The 23,013-nt window shown below is 41.5% G+C and overlaps 1 protein-coding gene and 2 long non-coding RNA genes across 3 annotated transcripts in view; 1 reads left to right on the top strand and 2 right to left on the bottom strand.

Moving 5' to 3' along the window:
- Nucleotides 1-19,340, bottom strand: part of LOC124208220 — a 28,774-nt gene extending 9,434 nt beyond the window's left edge. The window contains exons 1-2 of the long non-coding RNA XR_006880343.1: nucleotides 19,261-19,340; nucleotides 18,800-19,020 (exon numbers count right to left, since the gene is read on the bottom strand). This is a non-coding gene — a long non-coding RNA (uncharacterized LOC124208220). The remainder of the gene's footprint in view (nucleotides 1-18,799; nucleotides 19,021-19,260) is intronic.
- LOC124208213 (putative tyramine receptor 2) lies at nucleotides 530-22,872 on the top strand. The gene is made up of 8 exons (XM_046605972.1): nucleotides 530-1,668; nucleotides 10,669-10,804; nucleotides 11,064-11,110; nucleotides 14,508-14,636; nucleotides 16,417-16,586; nucleotides 16,853-17,146; nucleotides 20,827-21,183; nucleotides 21,317-22,872. Exons 1-8 carry the CDS (start codon nucleotides 1,364-1,366, stop codon nucleotides 22,039-22,041), a joined length of 2,163 nt encoding a protein of 720 aa, XP_046461928.1. The 5' UTR covers nucleotides 530-1,363; the 3' UTR covers nucleotides 22,042-22,872.
- Nucleotides 2,655-3,153, bottom strand: LOC124208219. Its single transcript, XR_006880342.1, has 2 exons — nucleotides 3,024-3,153; nucleotides 2,655-2,798 (listed from the first exon to the last, which is right to left on the bottom strand). It is a non-coding gene; the product is annotated as an uncharacterized LOC124208219 (long non-coding RNA).
- Nucleotides 22,873-23,013: the final 141 nt, after the last annotated feature.

The following is a 23,013-nucleotide window of genomic DNA, read 5'->3' as shown; positions in this document are numbered from 1 at the left end:
AATCAAACAACCTGCGCTTTTTAAAATATTTTTAGAAAACTACAAGGAAAATAGTTTTGATGGCATTGAAAGGGGGCTGGATGTTATTCAATCGAGCCTCCATCGACATCGCGGTCGCTATGGCAACCGTTGCAAATATAGACTCTGGCCCTCCCAGGTTAAAAGAAAAAATGTCAAAACTAAATTACATCTATACCATACCAGATTATTACGACATCTAAACTCTAATGTCGAGCCCAAGGAAACGTTGATTAGAGAGTCTATTTTCAGTCTGATATTGATTTCCCAGCTGGAAAGGAAAAAATCTCGCCCATAATTAATCTAATGAGTTTTAAAAGATCGAATTAGATCTTTTTTTTTTTCATTTTTCAAAAGAAATGGGTGGGTCCTTGATAATATTTCGCTACACATAAAAAGAATAATCCTATACATATACATCTACCCACACACACACACACCCAGCCGAGAGAGAGAAGGGGGGGAGTTGTATACGTTAAGTAGAGAGAGAGAAAGAGGCGGTGCCGGGACTGGGCAACTGCGTGAGCGTGAGCGTGTGTGAGGGGCATATATAGGAAGCTGGTCGTCACGGAAATAAGTCCAGTCGGTGCACGGTCTCGCCTCCAAACACAACTCTGTCGCGTTAGACCCAGTGAGAAGACAAATAATCAGGAAAAATCAGACGCCCCTGGACAATTCTTTTTAAATCTTATTCTATTCGTTTGACAATTCAACCCATTTCAGCACACAAGAGTGTTGGGTAGATTGTACAACACCATGCAGGGTCGATCGCCCGGTAGTAGTAGTGCTCCTAAATGCGGATGGTTTCGAATTGATGGCCAGAAGCAGCCGGCCGACGATGGCCCAAAACAACAGTTGTGCGTGTGATTGAAATTACTAACCAAGTGATATGCTCAAATTTCTTCTTCTTCTTCTTTTGGTCCCTTGAAATCGAGTTTTTTTAAAATATCATTTGACAAGGACCGATGAAACGACTTTCCAACACCTGTGTTGTGTATGTGCGGTGATGGCTACTGGGTGACCCTGATTGATTCCCTCTCTGATTTCTTTTCTTTCTATTTTTATTTTTGAAAATTTTTATTTCTTCAACATCTCCTATTTCTTTTTGGATTCTCGTATTGTCTTTCACGAAAGAAAATTCCATTTGGGAGATCAATTCAACAAATCAAATATCCCACCTCCCGTTTCGGTTGTTTTAATTTTAATTCGGGAGAAGAAATTCGAGCTGGGGGGGAATCGGCCGTGATTTGGCATTCACGGTAGAGGATCACGTCTCGAGAAAAGGAAAAATTGCGTTCGAGTGTCGTCGTGTCGGGACAGTAACAAGGTTGGTGTCGTCTAATCAATGACACGGGAGATAATGGCGTTCAACTCGACAGCGGGGACGGAAGCCCAGCAGGAGCCTCAGGATCAGCATCACTGGACGGGAGTAGGAGACGGTGCTGGCGGGCAGCTGCTGGTAATTGGAGGAGAGACGACGTCGTCGACGCTGGCCGACGTCGTCGAATCCTCGGTGGAGAGTCTCTTCCAATGGGCCACCGTGGCCGAGTCGTCCACCTTCGGCCTCATCTGGCTGACGGCCGTCATCGGCAACGGACTCATCACGTGCACCCTCCTACGGCGAGGGCTCCTCACTCATCCGTCCAACAGGTTCGTTATCACATTTCTCCTATCGCTCCTGTCCGCTCCTGTCTCTCTTCCAACAGGATGGGACACGATCCCCGCAGAAAAATTAGACCCAAAGTGCGTCTACTTATAGTAATCTACTTATCAGCTACGTCTTTCTACCCCCCTACTTTTATAACTGGAATTGTTGGCGATGGCGACTAGACATCATCTTTGATATATAAAGAAATACGAATTAGATAATATAGAAAAGGAAAAAAGACCGGGCTGGATTATATAGATGACGATCCTGCGCCGATTTTTTGTTTGTTTTTTTCTTATTATTATCGCCCAAAATGGATTACACAAGAAAATGAGCTTATAGTAGATCGCTCACGGGGGTGGTGGTGGGAGATTACACTTTCTTTTGATATAGATCTAGACTTTGATGTTCATTTTCTCGGATATATTACAGTTATATAACAAGTCCCACGGGGGAAATCAATTGTGTTTAGTTTGATTGATGAGAGTTTCTTTTGTTTAAAAAAGCGAATTGTAATGAAATAACGGGGGAAATATCTTGGGGATGTTGACATATTCCAGCGTTAACAGTTTCACATCATTTGTGGCCGTTGGGAAATATAATTCAAATGAGCCTATCAAACCAGGAAGTGCCGGTGTGGCGGAAAGACCCTCTTGGTAGAAATAATGTTGTTCTTCAATAAGTGTCTCAAGTTCAAATATTTTCGAATTTGATTGATCACTCACAGACAAAGTTGCGAGGTACAAAAACAGGCCTGATCTGTAGCCGTTACTACATCTCTCGTTCTACTGCCGAGTTCCAGTCAACCGCCTAGCTCATCAGGAATAATCGTACTCCGTTCTATGTCAAGATTTACAATTTGACGCCCCACTAATAGTCTAAAAGGAAGAATAAGAGATGCATTTGTCCTACCTTTAAGCCTGGGAAATCCACAGTCAGACATCTTCGTCAGTTGCTCCATCCATCCGTTGAAATGTTGAATCCACCAGACGGAATAAGACAAAGGGTGTCCTCGTGAATACCCCCACATTCACGTGAGCGTACACGAGGACATTTAAAGAAGGGGGAATTGAAGAGATCATCAACTCGGTCGACACTGGAAGTTTCTCCAATTAAACAGGATGCTGTTTATCTGAATACAAAATTTCAACAATGAGTTACGACAAATATTTACAGAAACAATAGCAAGCAGCGAAAAGTTGAAACTGAGACAGTGGGTAAACCATAGGCTATACCCAAATTGTTAGTAAACAGGAGAATTGAAGGTCCCCATGAAATACGCTGCATTTATGCAAGTCATGCATCATAATTAATATCCAGCAGGTTAAAGGTTAATAAAAGTAACGAAAATTATTACCTGAGCGATGATGTTGTGATTGCTGCTGATGGCAGAAGGTTATCAGTCAAATCATATGACTGGAGGTCCAGCACAAGCAAAACTTTTGCTGTTACGATGGCTGGTTCAGGCCTCAAACCTGCACAGAGGAAAAGGTTTTAAAACAAACTGCCATGCATATTGACTTAGGGATAAATAATGCTAGTCAGGTAGTAACAATTGACAAACTTGGAACAAGTTTAACTTTTCTATTTAAGCTCCCATGGTCATCCCATTTTTATTCTGAGTATTTACCTGCCAAAAACACATGCAGAGCATGGAAATCTCAAACACCATGTTGACGTGACGACGACCACATTTCTGTGATTTTATCTTCGTGCATCCACGTTCAAAAAAATTATCGTTCTCGTTTATTCTTTGAAATCTTTAGCCTTCTTTTCGAATCTTGAAAATGAAAAGTCGAAAGCAGACGATATTAATATTCTAATTAGCAATATCTAAGATATCGATTAGAATTGATTAAAAATCGATCCCCCCTTAAATCCAAACCGCCCAAAACGATAAAGCGGTCAGCGCTCAACATCCGCTGCAAATAAACTTTAAGTGTAATAAATATTATCGGACGCTATAAAGGACTGTATACGTATTATATACCTTCATCAGTACTACACATGTCTCTATAATATTCCGTGATGGCGGCGGTTACATATCCATAAGTAATAATACGTTCGTGTGTGTATTACATGTACATGTACAGAGAGCTAGATCAACCCGGAAGAAGAGAAACATGATTACATCTCTGTACTACATATATATTTCCTCCCTCTCGCCATCATATTTATAGGAGAGACCCGAGTTCATTGATCTTTCAATATCTCTTTAGATTATTACGCCAGAGCACATATAGCTAGAGCTATATAGTAGACCCGTGAGCACTATAATACAAGAGAATATAGATTTTTTTCTTTGATACATGGCCCGTGTCTATATACAGCCCCACAGTGGCGAAAATATCTTATTTCTTTTCTTTTTCTATCTTATATTATAGAAATTTCAATTTTCTTTGGCGTCGAAAGTTCTCTCCGCAGAGTAATCATAACAATACAAGTTGTTAGGGGGGATAAATAGAGTTGTATATACCTATACATAGCGGAGCCTGCGGAGGTTATAGGGTATATTATGTATATACACAAGAACAGGCACCTTTGATTATTTACACGTTGGATATCCTGGCTGCTGCGTAGTAATAAAATTTGAAAAAGAAATCAAAAATTTGTTTCTTTTTCTTTTATTATTCTGTGGAAAGAAAAAAAGGAATTTGTCTTTTGTCGACGGACGCCAAATAAGCAATTTTCCGGTGCGCTGGGCAATTGCGAAACAGTCCACGACGACGTGAAACGGCTATACGCGACACACAGCACAAAAAATACCTAGAGTGGTGCTGGGGATGTAATAATAATAGCATATATATATAATGATGACATTCTTCTTGATAAATTCATCTCCTTTTTCTTTTTGGTAAAACATTTGAGTTGAATTATATAACTGGGTGGTCTTTCTCTCTCTCTTTTATACAATACATAACCAGCGGCAAAGTGTCTAATTGTCTTGTTAGAGAGACGACAGCCAGCAGGTTGGCCCGGGCGCTATATAATATCTCATCATCCATATGTGGAAAGATATTAAAAATAAATATGTGGTAGAGAGAAATAAAAGAAGAAGAAGAAATAAAAATACAAAAATTCTTTTATTTTTTTTTATGTTACGACATTGCGAAAAAAAGTTGACGAGCCGAAAACTTGGCAACATTTTTGGCGGCGAGCAGAAAATGTCGATGCCAAAATTCAAATCAGTTTCGAACCCAAACCAAAAAATTATTCAAAAAATGACACACCGGTTATTATGATTATTGTTATATAATGTTTTTTCAACATTGGAGATCAATTTTCCGGGTATAATAACGTCACGGTCGCCACACCTGTGCAATCTCTCCAAGGGGTTGGAAAATGTATAATATAACTTTCAGAATCAAATTAATTTATTCGGAGAATTGAAAAATCTCTTTTTGAAAAAATTTGTTTTTAAATCGTGCTCATGAAAATGTATCTTCCCAGTCTACGCATATAGAAGAGACTGATGGCGCCGATAGAAAGGCCCCCGTGAAAGTGATGGATGCGCTTTGAAAAAAAGAAAAAAAGTTTTACTTTTTACTTCTTTTCTGATGTAAAAGATTTGGTCGTGAATGATATTACTTAATGTTGAAGAGTTTTTGGAGATCGATATGTACTACTGCTCCACATTTTGCATGGGCTGAATAAATAGAGTCTAGCTATAGCCTAGATATGTTGCTGGATGTATAAGACGTGTTTACTCTGGAAGACATATTACATAAAATATAAAGGGCCACGCTGGGGATGAAAATGAATTTATTTATGTATATTTATTTGAATCGTACCCCACAGCACGTCTATAAGCTTCTCTTATATTTGTGTGGGGACATTTTCATTTGGGTCGTCTAGTTGGACTTTTATCGATTGGCAACCACCTGGCAGTTCAGCAGACTCACAGGCCTCATTGGCCAAATTTTCTATGTATAAATAGCGTCCAATTATAAAATGAAATGTGATCAAAAAACCTTTTTCATCCTCGCCCATTTTTCGCAGATTTTATTTTCTTCTTTTTATTATTTTCCGCGTGTATCAAACGGGGAAAGTTCCAATTGGGGCCGGGCGGGATCTGTCGTGATTGTAGGGCGCCAATCTGCACCTCTGACGTCTTTGGCTGGAAATTGATTAGAAACATATATAGAAAGGCCGACGACGTCCTCGTCGACTGATTGTGATTGTTGTTGATTAAAAAACGGCGTCTCAATTCGCCATCAGCATAGAGGATGGCTTCTGTCGGCCAAAGAATATACTGTGAAGCACTCCAGCAGCTTAGCATCCAATCTTTTCAACGTGTACGCTGCTGTACTACATCTATTTTTGCGTGAAAAAATAAAAATTAAATTTTTTTATCTTTTTTTTTATTTTCTTCATTTCCCGCTAAACGAAAATGATTAGAGAAAAATTTGCTTTTGCTTCTTCTTCCCCTTGGAGATGAATATTTTCGTGTGTGTGTGACGACTAGATAGTAGTCTAACGGAGCCGAAATCATGTTGACGATGATGAATTAGAAGGCAAACGGGCCACACCGGCTTTGGCTGGACATTTATGGACGTCAAGGTATGCGCATAATATCAAACCCCCCCATCAGACTCGTCTACGGGATGGACAAGGGCACACGTAACATATCAGCGCCAGTCGGGAAAAATAATCAGAAAAGCTTGCGCCAAAAAAAAGATGGAAAAACGGTTGACAGTCCAATTACGCATATACGGCAATGTTGTAGATTTATTTATATATATATATATCTAAAGTGCTGCTGCTGATGCTGGGCCAGCCCGGCACACACGGCGGAATTTTTTCTCTTGTACTGTATCCCAAAAACGGTCGAGACGCCACAGTCGGACAGGAATTCAAAAAAATATTTTAAAAATTTTCCAGCGCCAAATTTAAAATTTTTAAAAAAATTTAAAAATTTCTAAAAAGTTGACGGATTGCGGAAGCGAAAAAATAATAATCAGACCGGACATGATTTTGTTTTCGTTCTCTGGTTTAGTTTAGTTTAGTTTTGATTTGAAAAAAAAATTGCGCGTATTTATATTTTTGTTAACGGCACATTTTGTGGCACACACTTGCTGCTGGTGCTGGGCTGGCGGCTGGCCTTGTGGGTTGTTGTTTAGGAGTTGAGCGGTTTTCCTTCTTTTGGGGTTCCTCGTCGTTTTCTTTTGTGTGTTGGACATTGGACATGGGACAAAACAAGATTATCCGTTTATCTTTTTTTAACACGAGTCTTATATATATATACTATAGCTACACTGTGACACACACACACACACCCAAGTTTCCCGTCGAGCGCGGTTCCGGGCTTTGATTTATTTATCTGGCGTGAGTTTTCAATTGTTTCTTTTGACTTTTTTTGTTTCTGCCCATCTGGTGTGTTGCAAAAAGACGGCCAAGTATTATACAACATTTACGCAAGTCTCTCTACAATATACGCGTGAGTGAGTGAGAGGAAAAAGCTTTTTGAAAGTGTGTGGAGACGAGAAAAGCCCCAAACAAGAAATGGGCAATTTACACAGAGAGAAGTGGCTGGTGTGCTGGGCCGGCCTTGAGAAAAGAAAGAAAGAGAGAGGTTATAATATTATAGTTCTAACCTTCCCAACACTTGACATTAAGTGAGGAAGTAGCATCAATCCTGTGGGCGGCAAGTTCAAATTCATCAAACAACTGGGAAAATGGCATTTTAATGTCGACCAGGAAATTCCCGGCGCTACCTCTAATAATTGATGATTGTTTGGCATATTTTGACCGGTTTTTGCTCCGTCTCAGCCGGCCCAGACTTAGATGTGAAGGTCCAATAGATTTCCGAGTGTGGACAGCTGATGGGCGGGGCGGAAGAGAATCAAAAACTTGATAGAAATGTACAGCCAGACAGATATATCGAATATAACTGGATGCGGTGCTGATGGCGGTGCATTATTGTCTTGATCTAGACGCGTTCTTGACGTATAGAGAGTGGCCCAGCACACAGTCAGGAAATCAATCTTTTATCGCCATTTTTGATTTCTAATATAGACCCGACGGCTCTCAAGGTGAGCTAATTGACTGGGCGGCCAAATATTAGTCGGACGTACAGGAAATCTAACGTGCGCAATTTTTTTTCATTCTGTCGGCTTTTATATGAAATGTTGAAAAATAAAAAATCGACACATGGCTGGGAGGAAAAAGAAAGAAGAAAAAATCCTACACACACACTCACGACGATCTAATCATTTCTCGTTATATACTCCCGCAGACACACAAGTCGTCTTTCTCTTTCGTGAAAAAATTTGTCGGTACGCCCGGCCTTGAAATCTACAAGAGTTTCGTGCACATGATTGAATTCCTTTTCTTTAAAAAAAAAATAAAATGTAAGGTGAAAAAACTAAAAAAAAATGATTTTTATTTTTATTTTCTTCTTCTTTTTTCTTTAACCGCGCTGTCTCCCGCCGACCGTATTTCTTTAATCACTCAACTCCGCCCAAAAAAACTGTCTTGCGTAATGGCTCAAAAGTACCAGGTATTTTTTTTTTGTTCCCCTATAGACTGTAATCCGGAAGTGAGGGATCTTGGCGAGTACCTATTTATTCTTATTTTTTTTAAATGATGTAATAGCCTTGAGTCTCTTATTTTGCAAACGCCTTTGGAGATGCTTTTCGTATACGATAAAACGGTCAATCGACTTTCTTTTCTTCCTGTAACAACATATAAAATGGTGGGGAAAAAGCAACGGACTGGCTCATCTGCATATTACACGCGATAGCCCCGGCGCGCTGTGTCCAGCTGACTGAACTCTTCGACACTCTGGCGTCCGTTTGAGCGTGAAACAAAGTCTGACAAGACAAACTCAACCAAAATTCCACAGCACCAGCAGCAGCAGCAGCACATTTCCATATATTTATTTTTTTTGTGTGTCTACATCATACATATAATACCTGTTTTTATTTTTTAATATTTTTCGGATCGAGAAAAAAGATCAGGCGCAGCACCAGTTCTAATATTTCCTCTCGCGGGATAACATCCTGTTTTTTATTTTCTCGATAGGTGTGTGTGTGTGTGTTGGACAATATATACACACACACGGTGCTGGGTCACCTTCACACGTCAGATTTCATTACACACATTTTGGCTGTGGGCTTTCGATTTATTTCAAATAAAAATACCTTTTTGTTTGAACTTGAACGCCAACAAACGCCACAACAAAACGACAACGCCCCCGACATAATCAAATATTTCTTTGGGGGGGTACTATGTATAAACTTGTTACATAATAATATCCCGACGGGCTTTTTTTTTTCTTCTTTTATAAACTGCGTCTTCTTTTCCCATTTATAATTACAAAACGCAGATTTCTTTATTATTTTTGACCAGCAGACATTGTTTTTTAGGTTTGTTTTTGTCAGTTTTCATTTTTCGTGATGGATTTATAAAGAGCGCCATCACGCCGGGGTAAATGGATAGAGGCCCGCAGCTATTTGCTTTGAGCGCGGGATAGACGAGTATCAAATGGTCGGACATTGATCAATGACGGCCATAATCCAGCATCTCTCTTTCTCTCTGCTGTTCTTATTTTTTTGTCTTTTATATATCGATAGCAAAGTATTGATAATGTACATATCAGAGCTGGATCAACATCACCACCATAGCGCAGGGGTCCTTCTCTCTTTTATCAATTTCCATTTCGGCTAGCTCCTTATACTATTATATAGGAGATATATCGCGTGAAGGTTGTTTTCGGTTCCGCGTGTGGATGAATCAATTGTTTGATATTAGACCGCGGCCAGCCAGCATCATATTATTATTATTATCGCCAAAAAGAGTCTACAAAAACAAAATAAAAGACTCGCACATTTTTATATTGTCGAGTCGTAAAAAAAACAAAAATGATGAGCATATCTCTGTTTTTGGCACATTTTAAATTTATTCTACCTGAAATTTTATTTTATATACGTCGGATATAGACAGCAGACAGCACGGTAGCGCGAATAATAATATCGACATTTGATTGCGTAACCGGCGCGACCTCCTCTCTCATTCCGGCAATCGATCCGATCTTTTTATACAACATTTGACCTTATAAGGAAATCCGACTCCTACCATGTTTCAGCTCGATTTCCCTATACTCTGCTGCTGCCGTTATTTATGCAAGGAATAATATCCCTAATCAACGGTGGGGGATTAGAGATGCAGAAGGATCAAATGTTCCATAAAAGAGCGAGCGGAATGGTTTCCTTTTGGCTATGGCTGGCCCTGGCCGTGCGAGCGGTGTGTGTTCCGTGAGTCTATATATCTTCAGTACTATATTTATCATTTGTGCCGAGAGTAGTCTTTTTGAAAGAAAAGAACAAAAAACACAAAACATATAAATATACCTATAGTACACACATAGACGCCGGCCAGCTGAGATGCTGCTGGTTGTTTCGGTTGTTTCCTGGCTCACGACATATCCCGGACTCTTCTTTCTCGTCTATAGCGCTAGCTGGATGATGGCCCCCTGGAGGTTGCCCCGTTGTGCTGCTGTGTGTGTTTTCTTATATTATATATATATACGTGCAGCAGCAACAGCGAATGACGGATGGCGGGTCTAATAAGACGTCTGAGCTGTGATTTATACACAGCGTTCGTCCCTTTTTTTCTTCTTTCTTTTTCTCTTGGACTCTCTTATTAGAGCCTCTTTTGTTTTTCAAAACTACATTTTCCTTTTTTCTTTTTTTAATGAAAAATATGGTGGAGAGAAAAAATACGACCGTGACTGAACGACATTTATTCCTAGAAAATCTGATATATGTAGATATAGAACCAGAGCGCGCGGAAATATTTAAAACAAAATTCCTGTCTATACTGCTGCTCGAGTGCAGACGCAATTTCAATCTTATGAATATAAATCGCACCCCGGCTTATAGATATATAAAATAGACGCAATCAAATCACGCCGGCTTATATAATACATACGCAATAAAATATTTGTGTCATTAACTATCGTTTTTCTTTTTCTTTTTTTTTAAATTTCCCGCTCAAATCAGATTGGTGTTTAGCGTGACGCTGAGCAATTTGATCTTCTCCTTTTGCGTCTTTCCCTGCATCCTCGTCTCGTCCATCAAGCAGCAGTGGATCTTCGGCTCCATTTGGTGCTACATCAACGCCTTCTTCACCATCCTGGTCAGCCCATGGACAATTTTCCAAAAATAAATTACCATATTCATCCCCTACACAATAATAATAATAATAATAAGAAACAACCTAGATATGATTATTATAGACGAACTCAACTTTTTTAGCTTTTACGCCTCAACGTTCGTGTTGTTGTTGTTGTTGTTGTTGGTTGTCTGGCTATTATTACGGCACCCAGCGCTGCCAAGTTGTGTGTAAATGGACAGTTGAACATTTTCCCCCTTTTTTTGATTGATTGATTATTTAGGTAACGGTAGCCAGTTCGGCGACTCTTGCGGCCATCGCGCTCGATAGGTGAGTGTTTCTTTTTAATTATTATTATTCAATTTTCTTTTGATTTGAAATTGTATTCCGTGCGTAAAGAAAATGTTGGATCGATCATTCCGCAATTGGAATGGCGCGCGAAATCTTTGACCATATCTGGGCGGCGCATATAAAAAAACGAGAATTTGATTTTGATTTCTTCTAGATTCGAACGGCATTTTCTTCGTGATACATTCGGTAGATGGGGATGATTCATTCGGAAAGGGGGGAAAATGGCGCGATCGAATAGTTTTGTCGTTTCGTGAATAAAAGAATTTGATAAATGAGGGCGCGAGCGAGCGGGGAGATTTGCATATTAAAAGGGGGACACGGCTGCTGGCCGATCACTACTAGACATTTTTCTCCAACTGTCAATTCGACTGTCCTATAAGTAGTATACGCACGTGAATAGGGCGATGCGCTTATTTATTCGATGCGTTGCCATCGATCGACAGCAGCTAGAGAAAAGAGAAAATAGCGAAAATAGAAAATCAAATCAAAGAAATAAAAGGAAACCGGTTCATTTGTAAATTTCAGCATTTGGGAGGCCACCTTGAATGGTCTGTGTGCTATTCATAACAAGCCGTGTGTGTGTGTTAGTTGATAGCGTATTGGCCATCAGTCAGGTTGTCCGCCGATCGATCTCGATCTGATTATACACGCATCACAAATTCTTTTTCATCGATTGATATTATATGGCCAGCAACATCAGCAGCAGCAGTCGCCATTTTTCTTTGATGGTCATCTTACAAGACCTTCCTCTCGCCTTGTTGCATATATTGAGCCGCCGCTCTCCAGTCTCGGCAGATAAATAGACACACACTCAATCGGCGCATAGAGTCATTCGTTCGACTGTAGCCCTTATTTAGTGCTCCATGACAAAAGACACACACAACAGGTCAAAGTCCTAAAGTTTTTATTTTATTTTATTTTTCTTCTTGTTTAAATTTCCCGCGTCCAATCAGTGATGTGGCAGTTTTTATTTTGATGACATTTTAAATAGCCCGCGCTGTTGGGGTTCATTCAATGCGGTCGCACGATCAATTCTATTGTGATGCTAAACACAGTTCACCCTTGAACTCGTTATCAAAGTCGAATCGATTTCACACTCACGTCGTTGCTGGCAATGACGACGCCGTTGGGAGAGACAATTCAAGCGAAAACAAATTTTCCCATTTTAGGCGAATTTTTGAAATGAATCAAATCAAATTTGATAAGAAACCCAAAAAAGTAAAAATAAATTCCCAGCTGTATTATAAGACTCTCTTAGCTCATTCATATTCAACAGTTTTCCCCATCAAAACCATTAGAGCTGGGCAACACTATACAGGACGCGGACGACCCTGCGGGCCGCCCGTCACCGTATTTTTTGACTAGACTGGGCGCGCATAGTCTAATATCTAAGAAAAAAGAGTAACCGTACTGCTGCTGCTGCTACTCTCATGAATAAATCAGGAAAAAAACCAATATGGTTTTTTTTCTTCTTCTTCTGCTGGCCAGATTTCAAAATGGACGGCGGCAGCTGGGATGGGGATTGTGTGTCGCATACAACGCCGCTACCCAGTCGAAATGGCCGAAAAGAACAAACAGAAGAACTCGACACGTAAACGAGAAATTCAAAACGCCATCACACAGCACACACCAATAAAGGAGAGAGAGATATATAAAAATGTGAGACACACACGGATGTGTGTGTGTGTGTGTTTGTAGAGAGAGAGAGACGGCCATTAAAATGTAGTTTTCCGTGTCGAGCTGGAATAGTATATATCTCCCCAAAGGGAGGGAAACGCCCTTCTGTTTATTTTTTCAAAAATAATAAGAAATGATATTAACGATGTTATAACTCATCTATATATTTCAACTGGTTGCCCGCGCGCGCGCTGATTATTATACGAGCGGTCGAGATTGTGCTGTGTGCTGGACGTCGTCCAGCAATAGATGTAAAAAAAACCGCTTTGATTTCAATCAAGATAGAGCTATAGATAATAAATGTTTTAGATTTGAGATTAAATTCCTTTTTTTTTCGTTTTGATTATTCGTTTTTCGGCTTTCACTTTTTGATAATAACTAAACTCTGACTGGTTGAACCTGCGCATTTGATTTTATTATTTTTAAAAAAGGACTTTTGGTTATTTGAGATTTTTTAAACACCCAGTTTTCTTTTATTTCAAAAATGGCGCGCTACTTGTGTGTGTGTGCGTGTATGGCGCCGACGCTTTAAGTTATTGGCCATTTCTGCACGTCGCTCGTTTGTTGTTTGTTTTTTGTCCCAGCGCGCAAAAATCTTTTCTTATTTTTTTAAATTGAAAACGACGTGTCAACATCCGATACTCTCGACGTGAAGGAACTCGGTGCCAAGAAAGTTATTCGTCCAAAAAAGATTTTCTCCTTTATTTTCTCCTTATTTCTTTTCTTTTAAAATATTAAAAAGCTAATGAGGAAATGGGGATGAATCGACCAGCACGTTCACAACGTGGCGTGGCGCAGGTTATCATTTGAGACGACGTGACTCACGACGAGCAAAGGCTCCCCACACGCCCACGATTTAATCCCATAGAAAATTAAAAAAATTGAGATTTATGTTTTTTCATATCTCCTCTATACAAAAGAATAAGAGCCCTCTTCTCCCCTTTTGTTGATCAAAGAATGTTGTTTGTGTAGATGTGCGCGCTCGTCTTATTATAAAAATAAGCAGGTCCCCCCCCCCACTCTCCCCATCAACTAAGAATAGGCCCCCCACACACGTTGAGGTACTTGCGGGAGCACTGCCAGGAGAGTTACATGGCCTATAGCGCTTTATAGGACGTAAGACGGCGCACATCACGCAATATCTCGGCAAGGCCGTGTGGGCTCTTATAGCTGCTGCTGCTGCTGCTGTCGTTGGTCGACCAATTCTCTGAGCTGGCAGGGCTCGACCTTCGCATCGACACTCTGTGTAGCACACACACACGGTAGCTCCTGCGTGTACCTCACTTGACGTAACCGCCCCAACCGTGTCTCTCCATTTTCTTCCGACTCTCTTGTGTGTTGCGTTCACACACAAATCTATAAACCCCCCACCAAAATAAGAGAATTTAAGAAAATACAAAAAAGATAAAGATCGATCGGTTCGATAGTCTCCTTACACGGTCATGGAACTCTCTCTGGCTGGCTATTCCAGCCCCCAAAATGGTCATCATCCGCGGTCTGTTGTTGCTGCTGCTGCTGCGTAAGTGAAGAGGTGGGCAAAAATTCGTTATGCGCCAGCGCAGAGATGGAATTGAAAAATGGTTTGACAGCCATTTATTCAAAAATGGCGCCGAAATATGAGTGGCTGAATATGTGTGTCTATAGATTATTATTAATGGCTTGTAATATTTTATTATTATGATGACTACTGCGCATCTAGATATTTCGCCATCGTGCGGCCGATGCAGTACTCCCGCAAGATGACACGCAACCGGGCCAACGGCCTCCTCATCTTCGCCTGGTGTTTGGGACTCGTCTGCGCCCTACCGCCACTCTTCGGATGGTCGGCGTACGTATAAAAATCTTTCATCTTTATTCGCTTATTCCTATTCTATTTCATCTCTCTTCATTGTTCTGTGTTCGCATCTTTGTTCGTGGGTATGAAAAATGAGCGACACACCCGTGTATGTCGTTTTTGGCATTCAACTGGTGCGCCCAGATATATTCCCAGCAAGACACAAATCAATCGATTTCGCTTGTCGATATGCCAAAAGGGTTTTTTCCTGCTTATTTTGGTGATGGGGTATTATAAATGGAGGGGATCTGACGGAAGAAGTATTAACATTCTTTTGAGCCAAAAAACCTCGCCGATTCGACCTTGTAGCTATCTATCCGATAGATAAATACATATTCGATTAAAGAATCTGCGGCGCATCACAAGAGCCATTTCACTGAATCTCCTCTCCCTTTTGATTCACTTCTACTCGATTCCTCTTTGCAACCGTAAACAGACAGCACCTGCTTCTATCTGTTGGGGGGGAAAAACGTCTAAAAATAGCGCCAGTATAGTTCAGCCAGCCTCTTTTTACATCGATAAAACATTGTCGGTTGGGATTCTTTTGCTGCTGGCGGGCGCCATTATTACGGGCCAGACGACAGAATGACACAGTCGATTTCTTATTTAATAATAATGCCATGGAATTTAAAATTCTTTTGGTAGATAGCCTATAAATACTACGCACTTTGGAATTAGAACAATCATAATCGAAAGTTGTTGCATGTATGTTATGACCCAGAAAGTTGCACAGCACTCTCTCTCGAAGCTGTATACTGCGCAGTGGACTCGGTGGCGCCTCTGATTGCAGGTGTCCACCAAACGGCCCCAAAAAATATCTCCATAGACGGACTCACAGCACAGCACAATCTTCTTTTATATTATAATAATAATAAATGTAGTCTCAAAAAGGAATTTTTTCATTATCATCTATGGGTATGTACACGTTGCAACAACAACAACACGCATCACACTCTGCAGCAACAGCAGCTAGAAACATAAAAAGTTTTTTTTCAAAAAAAGTTTACAACTTAACAAACGCAACAAGGTTATAAGGGGAAAAACGGACAGCAAGTCTGAAAATCGCTAAATGAATGGCCCCCGTGTGGCTATTTTCGCTGCTGCAATATACTAAAGGAGAGAGAGAGATATTTTCGCCTAATTATCCAGCACGACCCTCTTTCGTCCCACCAGCAGACGACCGCGTGAATAACGCTTTAAAAAGAAAAAAACTCTCGTTAGATTATAAAAGTCGAGTTCACATCTTATTGTTGTCTATAACGCTCTCGTTAAAACGTGTATTATAGTGCTGAGCGCGCGGGGCTTTTTTCCCTTTATTTTTACAACAGTAGTTTCATCCTGTGTTAAAGCTTCGCAAAGTCCATTCCAGCAATGCTCAAAGTTAACTTTTCTTCGGTCCAGCAGTACAAAAACAAAAGTTATATTCTCTCTCGTCGTCGTCTGGCATATCAAACCAAATAACACGGCGCGTGTCTATAGCAAAGTTTGGCGGTTCTATATATTTTTCCGACCGGACAACTATGCCAGAAAAAATAGATATTTTGGGCTGTGTGTAATACATTTCTATAGAATAATCATCAATTTGAATCAGAGAGTTGATGTAATAATCGGACCTGACACGTCAAGTTATTTTGGCAGACGACTCATGTAGGTCTAGGCTCTATATCCTGAAATTTTGTTTCCAAATTTCCCGCGGTTGTTGCGTCACTTAATAATTGGCCGTGGCCCATAAATTAAATTATTCTAATTTTTTGTTTTCTCCCCCTAAAATCAGGTACGATTACGAAGAGTCTCACCGGGCTTGTTTTCTGGGCTGGACTTCGTCGCTGTCCTACTCGGCCGTCCTGTTGGTCATCACCTTTTGTTTCCCGCTCGTCTCTATGCTCGTCTTCTACTACGCCATTCTCCAGGTGGCCCGCACCAAATGCAAACGCATCAATTTCGGTATGACATCAATCGATTGATTCCATTTGCGGACGATAAAATATAACATCCATTCCCCTATTCGTTATGAGCGATGCCCATTTTCAGTTGTTTGTTTTCGATCCTTTTACGTAATAATAAAATAACAAAAATGATTGGCTGATTTACCGCAGCGCCCGTCCAATAAAAATAGAAATCGCAAATGATGGATCGACGGTTATATTCGATTGATTGATTGGCATGGGGAATCGATGATCAATTGTTTTTGAATTTTTGTTGTGGCGCAGGAACCATGTCGGAGCCACCGATGACTCCGCTGGAACGGATCCAGACGCTGGCGGCTGCGGGTAATCCACCGCCGACTCCGCCGTGCGGCGGCGGTGCCGGAGAGCTGGCCAACATCCTTGGCGAGCTGGGCCGGGTGGCCATGTCCGACTCGCAGACCAGCATCGGCGGCACCCACAACAACAACAACGTCAACCGCTCCTTACGACGCAATCGCTTCAGCTTCAACGGCCGCAAGCCGTCCTTCTCCTGGCTCTCCAGCACCTCCTCCATCAATTCCACCGCTCCCGTCAAAGGTGCGCTGATTCATTTACATTATATACGAAGTAGATTTGATAAATCTAAATGATCAAGTCCCCCCCAACCACCATGACAAATCTCTATTTCAGTTTAAGGGAAATGATAACAAGAAACGGGAAATTCAATTTAAAAATAAGAAAAGAAAACCCGGGAGCTAGACGCAATAGCCTGTGGGTGCGTGATTCATCGAACGGGACGTTCAACTTGTTGTCGCTTTGAAATTTCTTTTTTCTTCTGGTCTGCGCGGGACACACAAATTCGTGAAAGAAGAAGAAGAAAAAGAAAAGAGAAAATGTTCGGTTGGGAGGGCGAAAATATCTTTTTATAATAAGAATAAGCTACTGCTGCTGCTGCTGCTGCTCTCACACGTGTTCACGCTGAGGGCCAGACGCCCTTTTTGTAGTGTGTCGTGAGTGGTGCGAGCGCGGACGTCGTGAGTGTGTCCTTGTGATTTATATCGACTAGTATACTCAACTGCTGGGCTTCTCGTCGTCCACATGCACCAGCAAAAGCATATTATATTAGACGTGTTATGCATTAGCTCCAGTTCAGTTCCCTCCCTGGCTGGTTCTTTTTCGGGGACTGAGCCCCTCTCGTCACCCGACAATCCCGCGGGATTATCTCTATTGAATAGACGCACATTTCCGCTTAGCACAAGAAATAAAAATGAAAAAAGGAAGAGTGAAATGAGGCCAATGACACCAAAGAGCGTGAGAACATCATCATCATCACCCACCTTAAAAAAGATTCAATCAATTTTTTTGGTAGGGAAAAAAAACAATTTCCGCGGGAGATTTGAACGACAAAAAATCAAATAAAGAAAAAAGGGACGCGCGAATATAAATCACGTAGAAACGGTTCTTTTTTGCTCGTATGTGTGTCTTGGCACACTGTTTGCACATGCACGCGTCTATTGGCACACAGCAGTCACGGTGGGGTTTTTTTTGCGGGTCACTTACCGATCGGTTTATGTGTGTCACCCGCTCGCGCAATGATTCGCCCATTTTTTTTTTCCTATACTGGTGATATTATTATAGAGTTTGGCCATACATATAAAAACGTGATGGCGGTTTTTGTATGCTGCTGCTGGCGCTTCTCGTGTTACTGACTGTGTGTCCTGCTGAGGTCGTCCCGGCGTGTAATCAGATCGAGTCTGTTACCCAGACAACGTCTGATGTTAGCCGATCCGGGGGGATCAATAATCCGCCACCAGGGTGGTTGGGGTGGGCAAAGAAAAAAACTAACTTTTTCCTGATTTTATTATTCTATTCGCGAAATCAAAAATGGATGGAAACACTCCGACCTTATACCAGCAAGCGCCGGTGTGGCGGCGGACCCACTGGGTATAGACAAAATTGGGTTGCAAAGTTGCAATTTGCTTCAAGTGTTCAAATATTTAGGCGATTTGATTGTTTAGACAAAGTTGCGAGGTACAAAAAGAGGCCTGATCTGCAGTCGTTCTACAAATGAGCTAGTTAATGAACTCTGACAGACAACTCTGAACAAAAACAGCAAGAGAAAACCAAGTTCCAGACTTCCAGTCAAAACGGCCTAGCTCGGGAATAATCGTACTCCGTACTGCGCAACGATTAACAATCAACGGCCACTAAATAGCCAAAAAAGAAGAATAAGAGATGCATTTGTCCTACCTTTAAGCCTGGGAAATCCACAGCCAGGCATCCATCTGCAAGTGTTCCATCCATCCGTTGAAATGTTGAATCCACCAGACGGAATAAGACAAAGGGTGTCCTCGTGAATACACCCACATTCACGTGAGCGTACACGAGGACATTTAAAGAAGGGGGAATTGAAGAGATCATCAACTCGGTCGACACTGGAAGTTTCTCCAATGAAACGGGATGCTGTTTATCTGAATAGAAAATTTCAACAATGAGTTACGACAAATATTTACAGAAACAAAAACAAGCAAGGACAAGTTGATACTGAGACCGTAGATAAACCAGGGGGTATACCCTGACTTTTTAATAAACAGGAGAATTGAATTGAAGGTCTCCATGTAATAGCCTACACTGCATTTATGCAAGTCATGCATCTTAAAAAAAATCTGGCAGGTCACATGCAGGTTAATAAAAGTAGCGAAAATTATTACCTGAGCGATGATGTTGTGATTGTTGCTAATGGCAGGAGGTCATCAGTCAAATCATGTGACTGTCATGTGAATGGTCCAGCACAAGCAAAACTTTATTGCTGTTACGATGGCTGGCTCAGGCCTCAAACCTGCACAGAGGAAAAGGTTACATACAGTGCAAACAAACTTCCATGAATCAACAAGGGGATAAATAATGTTTGTCAGGAAGGAAAGTAACAATTGACAAACTTGGAACAAGTTTAACTCTTCTATTTAAGCTCTTATTAGTCATCCTATTTTTATTCTGAGTATTTACCCGCCAAACAGCATGCTGGTGAGAATGCTTGAAAGCTGCGACACCAAACTTGACATGACGATGACCACATCTAGTTGTATTTTATTTCGTTCATTCACGTGTGATCAATCAATCGAAATCAAATCAAAAGTGATCGTTCCGTTTTTTTTTTAAATCTTAGTCTCATTTCCCTTGAAAAACTTGAAACGAAAACGAAAGCAATAAGCAGACGACATTAATCTTCCAATTAGCAATACTTAAGATATCGATTAGAATTTTAAAAAATCGACCCCTCCCCCCAATTCCAAATCGCAAAAACCGATAAAAGCCGCTTGATCGATTGTAGTTACGAAAAAAACTTGTCCTAATAACACCCCCCAGGACCCTCTTGAAGTACCGTGTATTACGTTATAGTCCCGAACGCTCTGCAGCACTCGACAGGCTAAATATTGATTGACGTGAAATCAAACCTATACATAAGCCCTCCACTTTCCTTCCACTTTCCTATATAGAAAAAAGGATCGATATTTACACAGAGAAGATCCTTCCGCCGAACGCCCCCGCCACACTTGAAATTAAAAATAGCTTTCCCGTGCGTTTACCTAGACCCAATGACGCCAGTGATCCTCTCGGCATATAAAAAGCCCGGAGGGAGAAAAATCAATTTAACTTTGCCATAGGAAAAGGAGATTGACGGGCGTTGTCTGCATTTACAAGCGCGACGCTCATTTTACACATCAAAAGGACGCCGACCTGCGAAATAAAAACAAAAGCCAATCAGGAGAAAAGAATAAAAGATCAGCCAACCCGAATTTAGAACTCTTGTATTTCTATCCTATTCCCGACTATGCTGTGTGCTAGCTGTGTGTTTGGCGAAAATCATGATAGCATTTTATAGATAAAAGTGCTACGTATAAAACTCTCTGCTCGGCCGTGCTGTGCTGTGCGTGTTGTTTAAGTTGTTCTTCCGGCTGTAATATAACGAAAAGAAAGAAAGAAGAGGTTACCGTTTGTGTTGTCGCCCTTTTTGGCGGTCGCCATGACAACCGTATACAAGGTGCAATATATAAGCTAGAGTGTGTCTAGATCGAGATTGGAAATAAATAATAGATGTAAGTATAGACGTGGCGTGCTGGGCCATCTAATCTAATAACCTTGACGACTGGAACACGTCAACAAACATTTCAGACATAAGCGCGTTACATCAATATCAACAGTAGCAACACAATGTTGCACACAAACATGTTACGTAATAAACCCGGAATTTTATTTGTAAAAATTTTATTAAAAAGGAATGCGGACGATTTTCCTGGTGCTGGCCGCCTTCTTGCTGACGTGGATCCCCATGTTGGTGTTGGCCCTGCTGGAAATGATCCGCCATCTGGGCGGATTGGGGAGCTGGACGCCTCCGCATTGGCTCTACGTTTTCGCCATGTGGTCCATGTGCGCCGGAAGTGTCACCTACCCAATTCTCTACGGCATTTACAACCGGGCCATTCGCAAGGAGCTCCGGCTCTGTCTCAGCTGCAGCGGCGGATTGAACGCCAAAAAGTGGCGCAACGTCAATCATTTCTACCATCACGGAGGCAGCGGACATGGCGGCGGAGGAGTTGGCCAAAGAAGAGGATCCAAATGGTCCAATTACTCAGGTCCGTTTCAACATCAAAGCTTTATTTCTTTTCATGGCCGGCCATCAAATATAAAAGTTGGAACAACCAACCAACTTTTGTTGTTGTGTGTCCCATCAAACTTTTCACGCTGGATCGTTTTATTTTCGTGTAGAATACGCGGCACTGCGGCCGAGAGAGACTTCAGCGGCGGCTACAGCGGCCGTTTCGGCGGCCGTGGCGGCGGCAGCAGCGGCCAGCACGGCCCAGCAAGGGCTGACGGAATCGCTGACGGCCTTGCAGGCTGGAATGAGCGACATCAACGGTGGCAAGTCGATTATGCGTCTCCGGAAATCTAGTCAAGATTCCGGGGCCGTCATACCCAGCGACGATGAAGACGGAACGGGTGGCGGCCTTCACCTGAGAAGTTCCAGTCACGTCTCGGGTCATTCCACTCACTGCCAGAGGGTAGAACACAAATTGCTGGGCACGGATCAGTCGGCCGTGCCGTCGCCGGCCGCAGCGGCGGCGGCCACTTGGAGGGCCTTCAATCGACCCCGGATGGCCCTGGCCGTCTTGGCCGTCTCACTCCAGCACATAGCGGCTCACTCGGATCACCTCCAATATCATCAGCACCGCCGGCCTCATCAGCCGGAAATGACGGCGGCCGGCAAAACCAACGGTGGCGAATTGATCAGCAATCGCCAAATGGACGGAAATGATCAGCCACAGCCGCCAAACAAGTCGCTCAAACAACCGGACGACGACAACCAGGTCCAGCTGGCGGAGCCGCAACTGGATGAAACAGTTCCGCCACTTCCGGCGGCCCTTGTTCTACCCATTGCGGCCGATCACATTCTGACGTCGAGTCTAGACGAAGGAATCGAACCGGATCGTTGAAAATAAGAAAATGTTCAAATTTCTGTTTTTTTTCTGTTTCTGTTTATTATTTGCATTGATGTGTGTCTATAATGATGATGGTGGTGCCCTTATTGTGTCAAACAATCACGACATATATTGCGCACGATCCCGACTCGACTTGCCATGCCATTCCCCTTTTTTGATTGCCCAGAGTTGTTTTTGTTTTTCTGATTGTCGATTCCGTTTTTGTAATTTTTTCTTTTTACACGAACGAGCCGATTATTCTTTTTTTCGGGTATTGTCACTTTTTTTTCCATTACGTGAATCAATGGACATGAAAAATTCGTGTGTGCAAAAAATTTCGGATAATCAGCACGTCGCAATTTTCTACTGGAAATTGATCGACGCCCACCCCCCACAAAAGTTGCTGGCGAATAAAAATTTTGTTTCTTTTATTTCTCTCCTCCGTGAATTGAGAAAACTAGTCAAGCTCGAAGCTTTTGACTTTCTTGCACGTGGAAAATAAACATAAAAGAACTGCTCTGCAAATAATATTCCCACGTATATATATACTACACATATAATTATTAAGGATCAAAACACACACAGCTCTCCCTTATGTTTGTATCCCAGCCGGTATAGACACACACACAGCCAACACATTATGCGTATTACGATTAGTTTTAGACTATAATATCTTATTATATCATCACGTATGTGCACACAAGAACGAGCTGTATATAAAGGTATGTCAAAAGAAAAAAAACAAAAACCCAAATAGCGCCGAGCTGCTGTGTAACACGATCGAGATAAAACAAATTTGGGTTGAGCTCACCTTTCCTCTTTATTTTTTCTCGTGTGAGTGTGTGGTGTTTTTCTAAAAAAAAAAAAATAATGATAATTTTCATTGGAAATATATTATATGAGTATACATACATACTATTTTCACATTTGCTATTTTTAACCCGGAGTGAAATTTGAATAGACCGTTTTAGATTTTCTCAGAGATGG

This window comes from Daphnia pulex, chromosome 11 (genome assembly GCF_021134715.1).
Source record: "Daphnia pulex isolate KAP4 chromosome 11, ASM2113471v1".
NCBI lineage: Eukaryota > Metazoa > Arthropoda > Branchiopoda > Diplostraca > Daphniidae > Daphnia > Daphnia pulex.
This window is presented reverse-complemented; position numbering and strand designations above follow the sequence as displayed.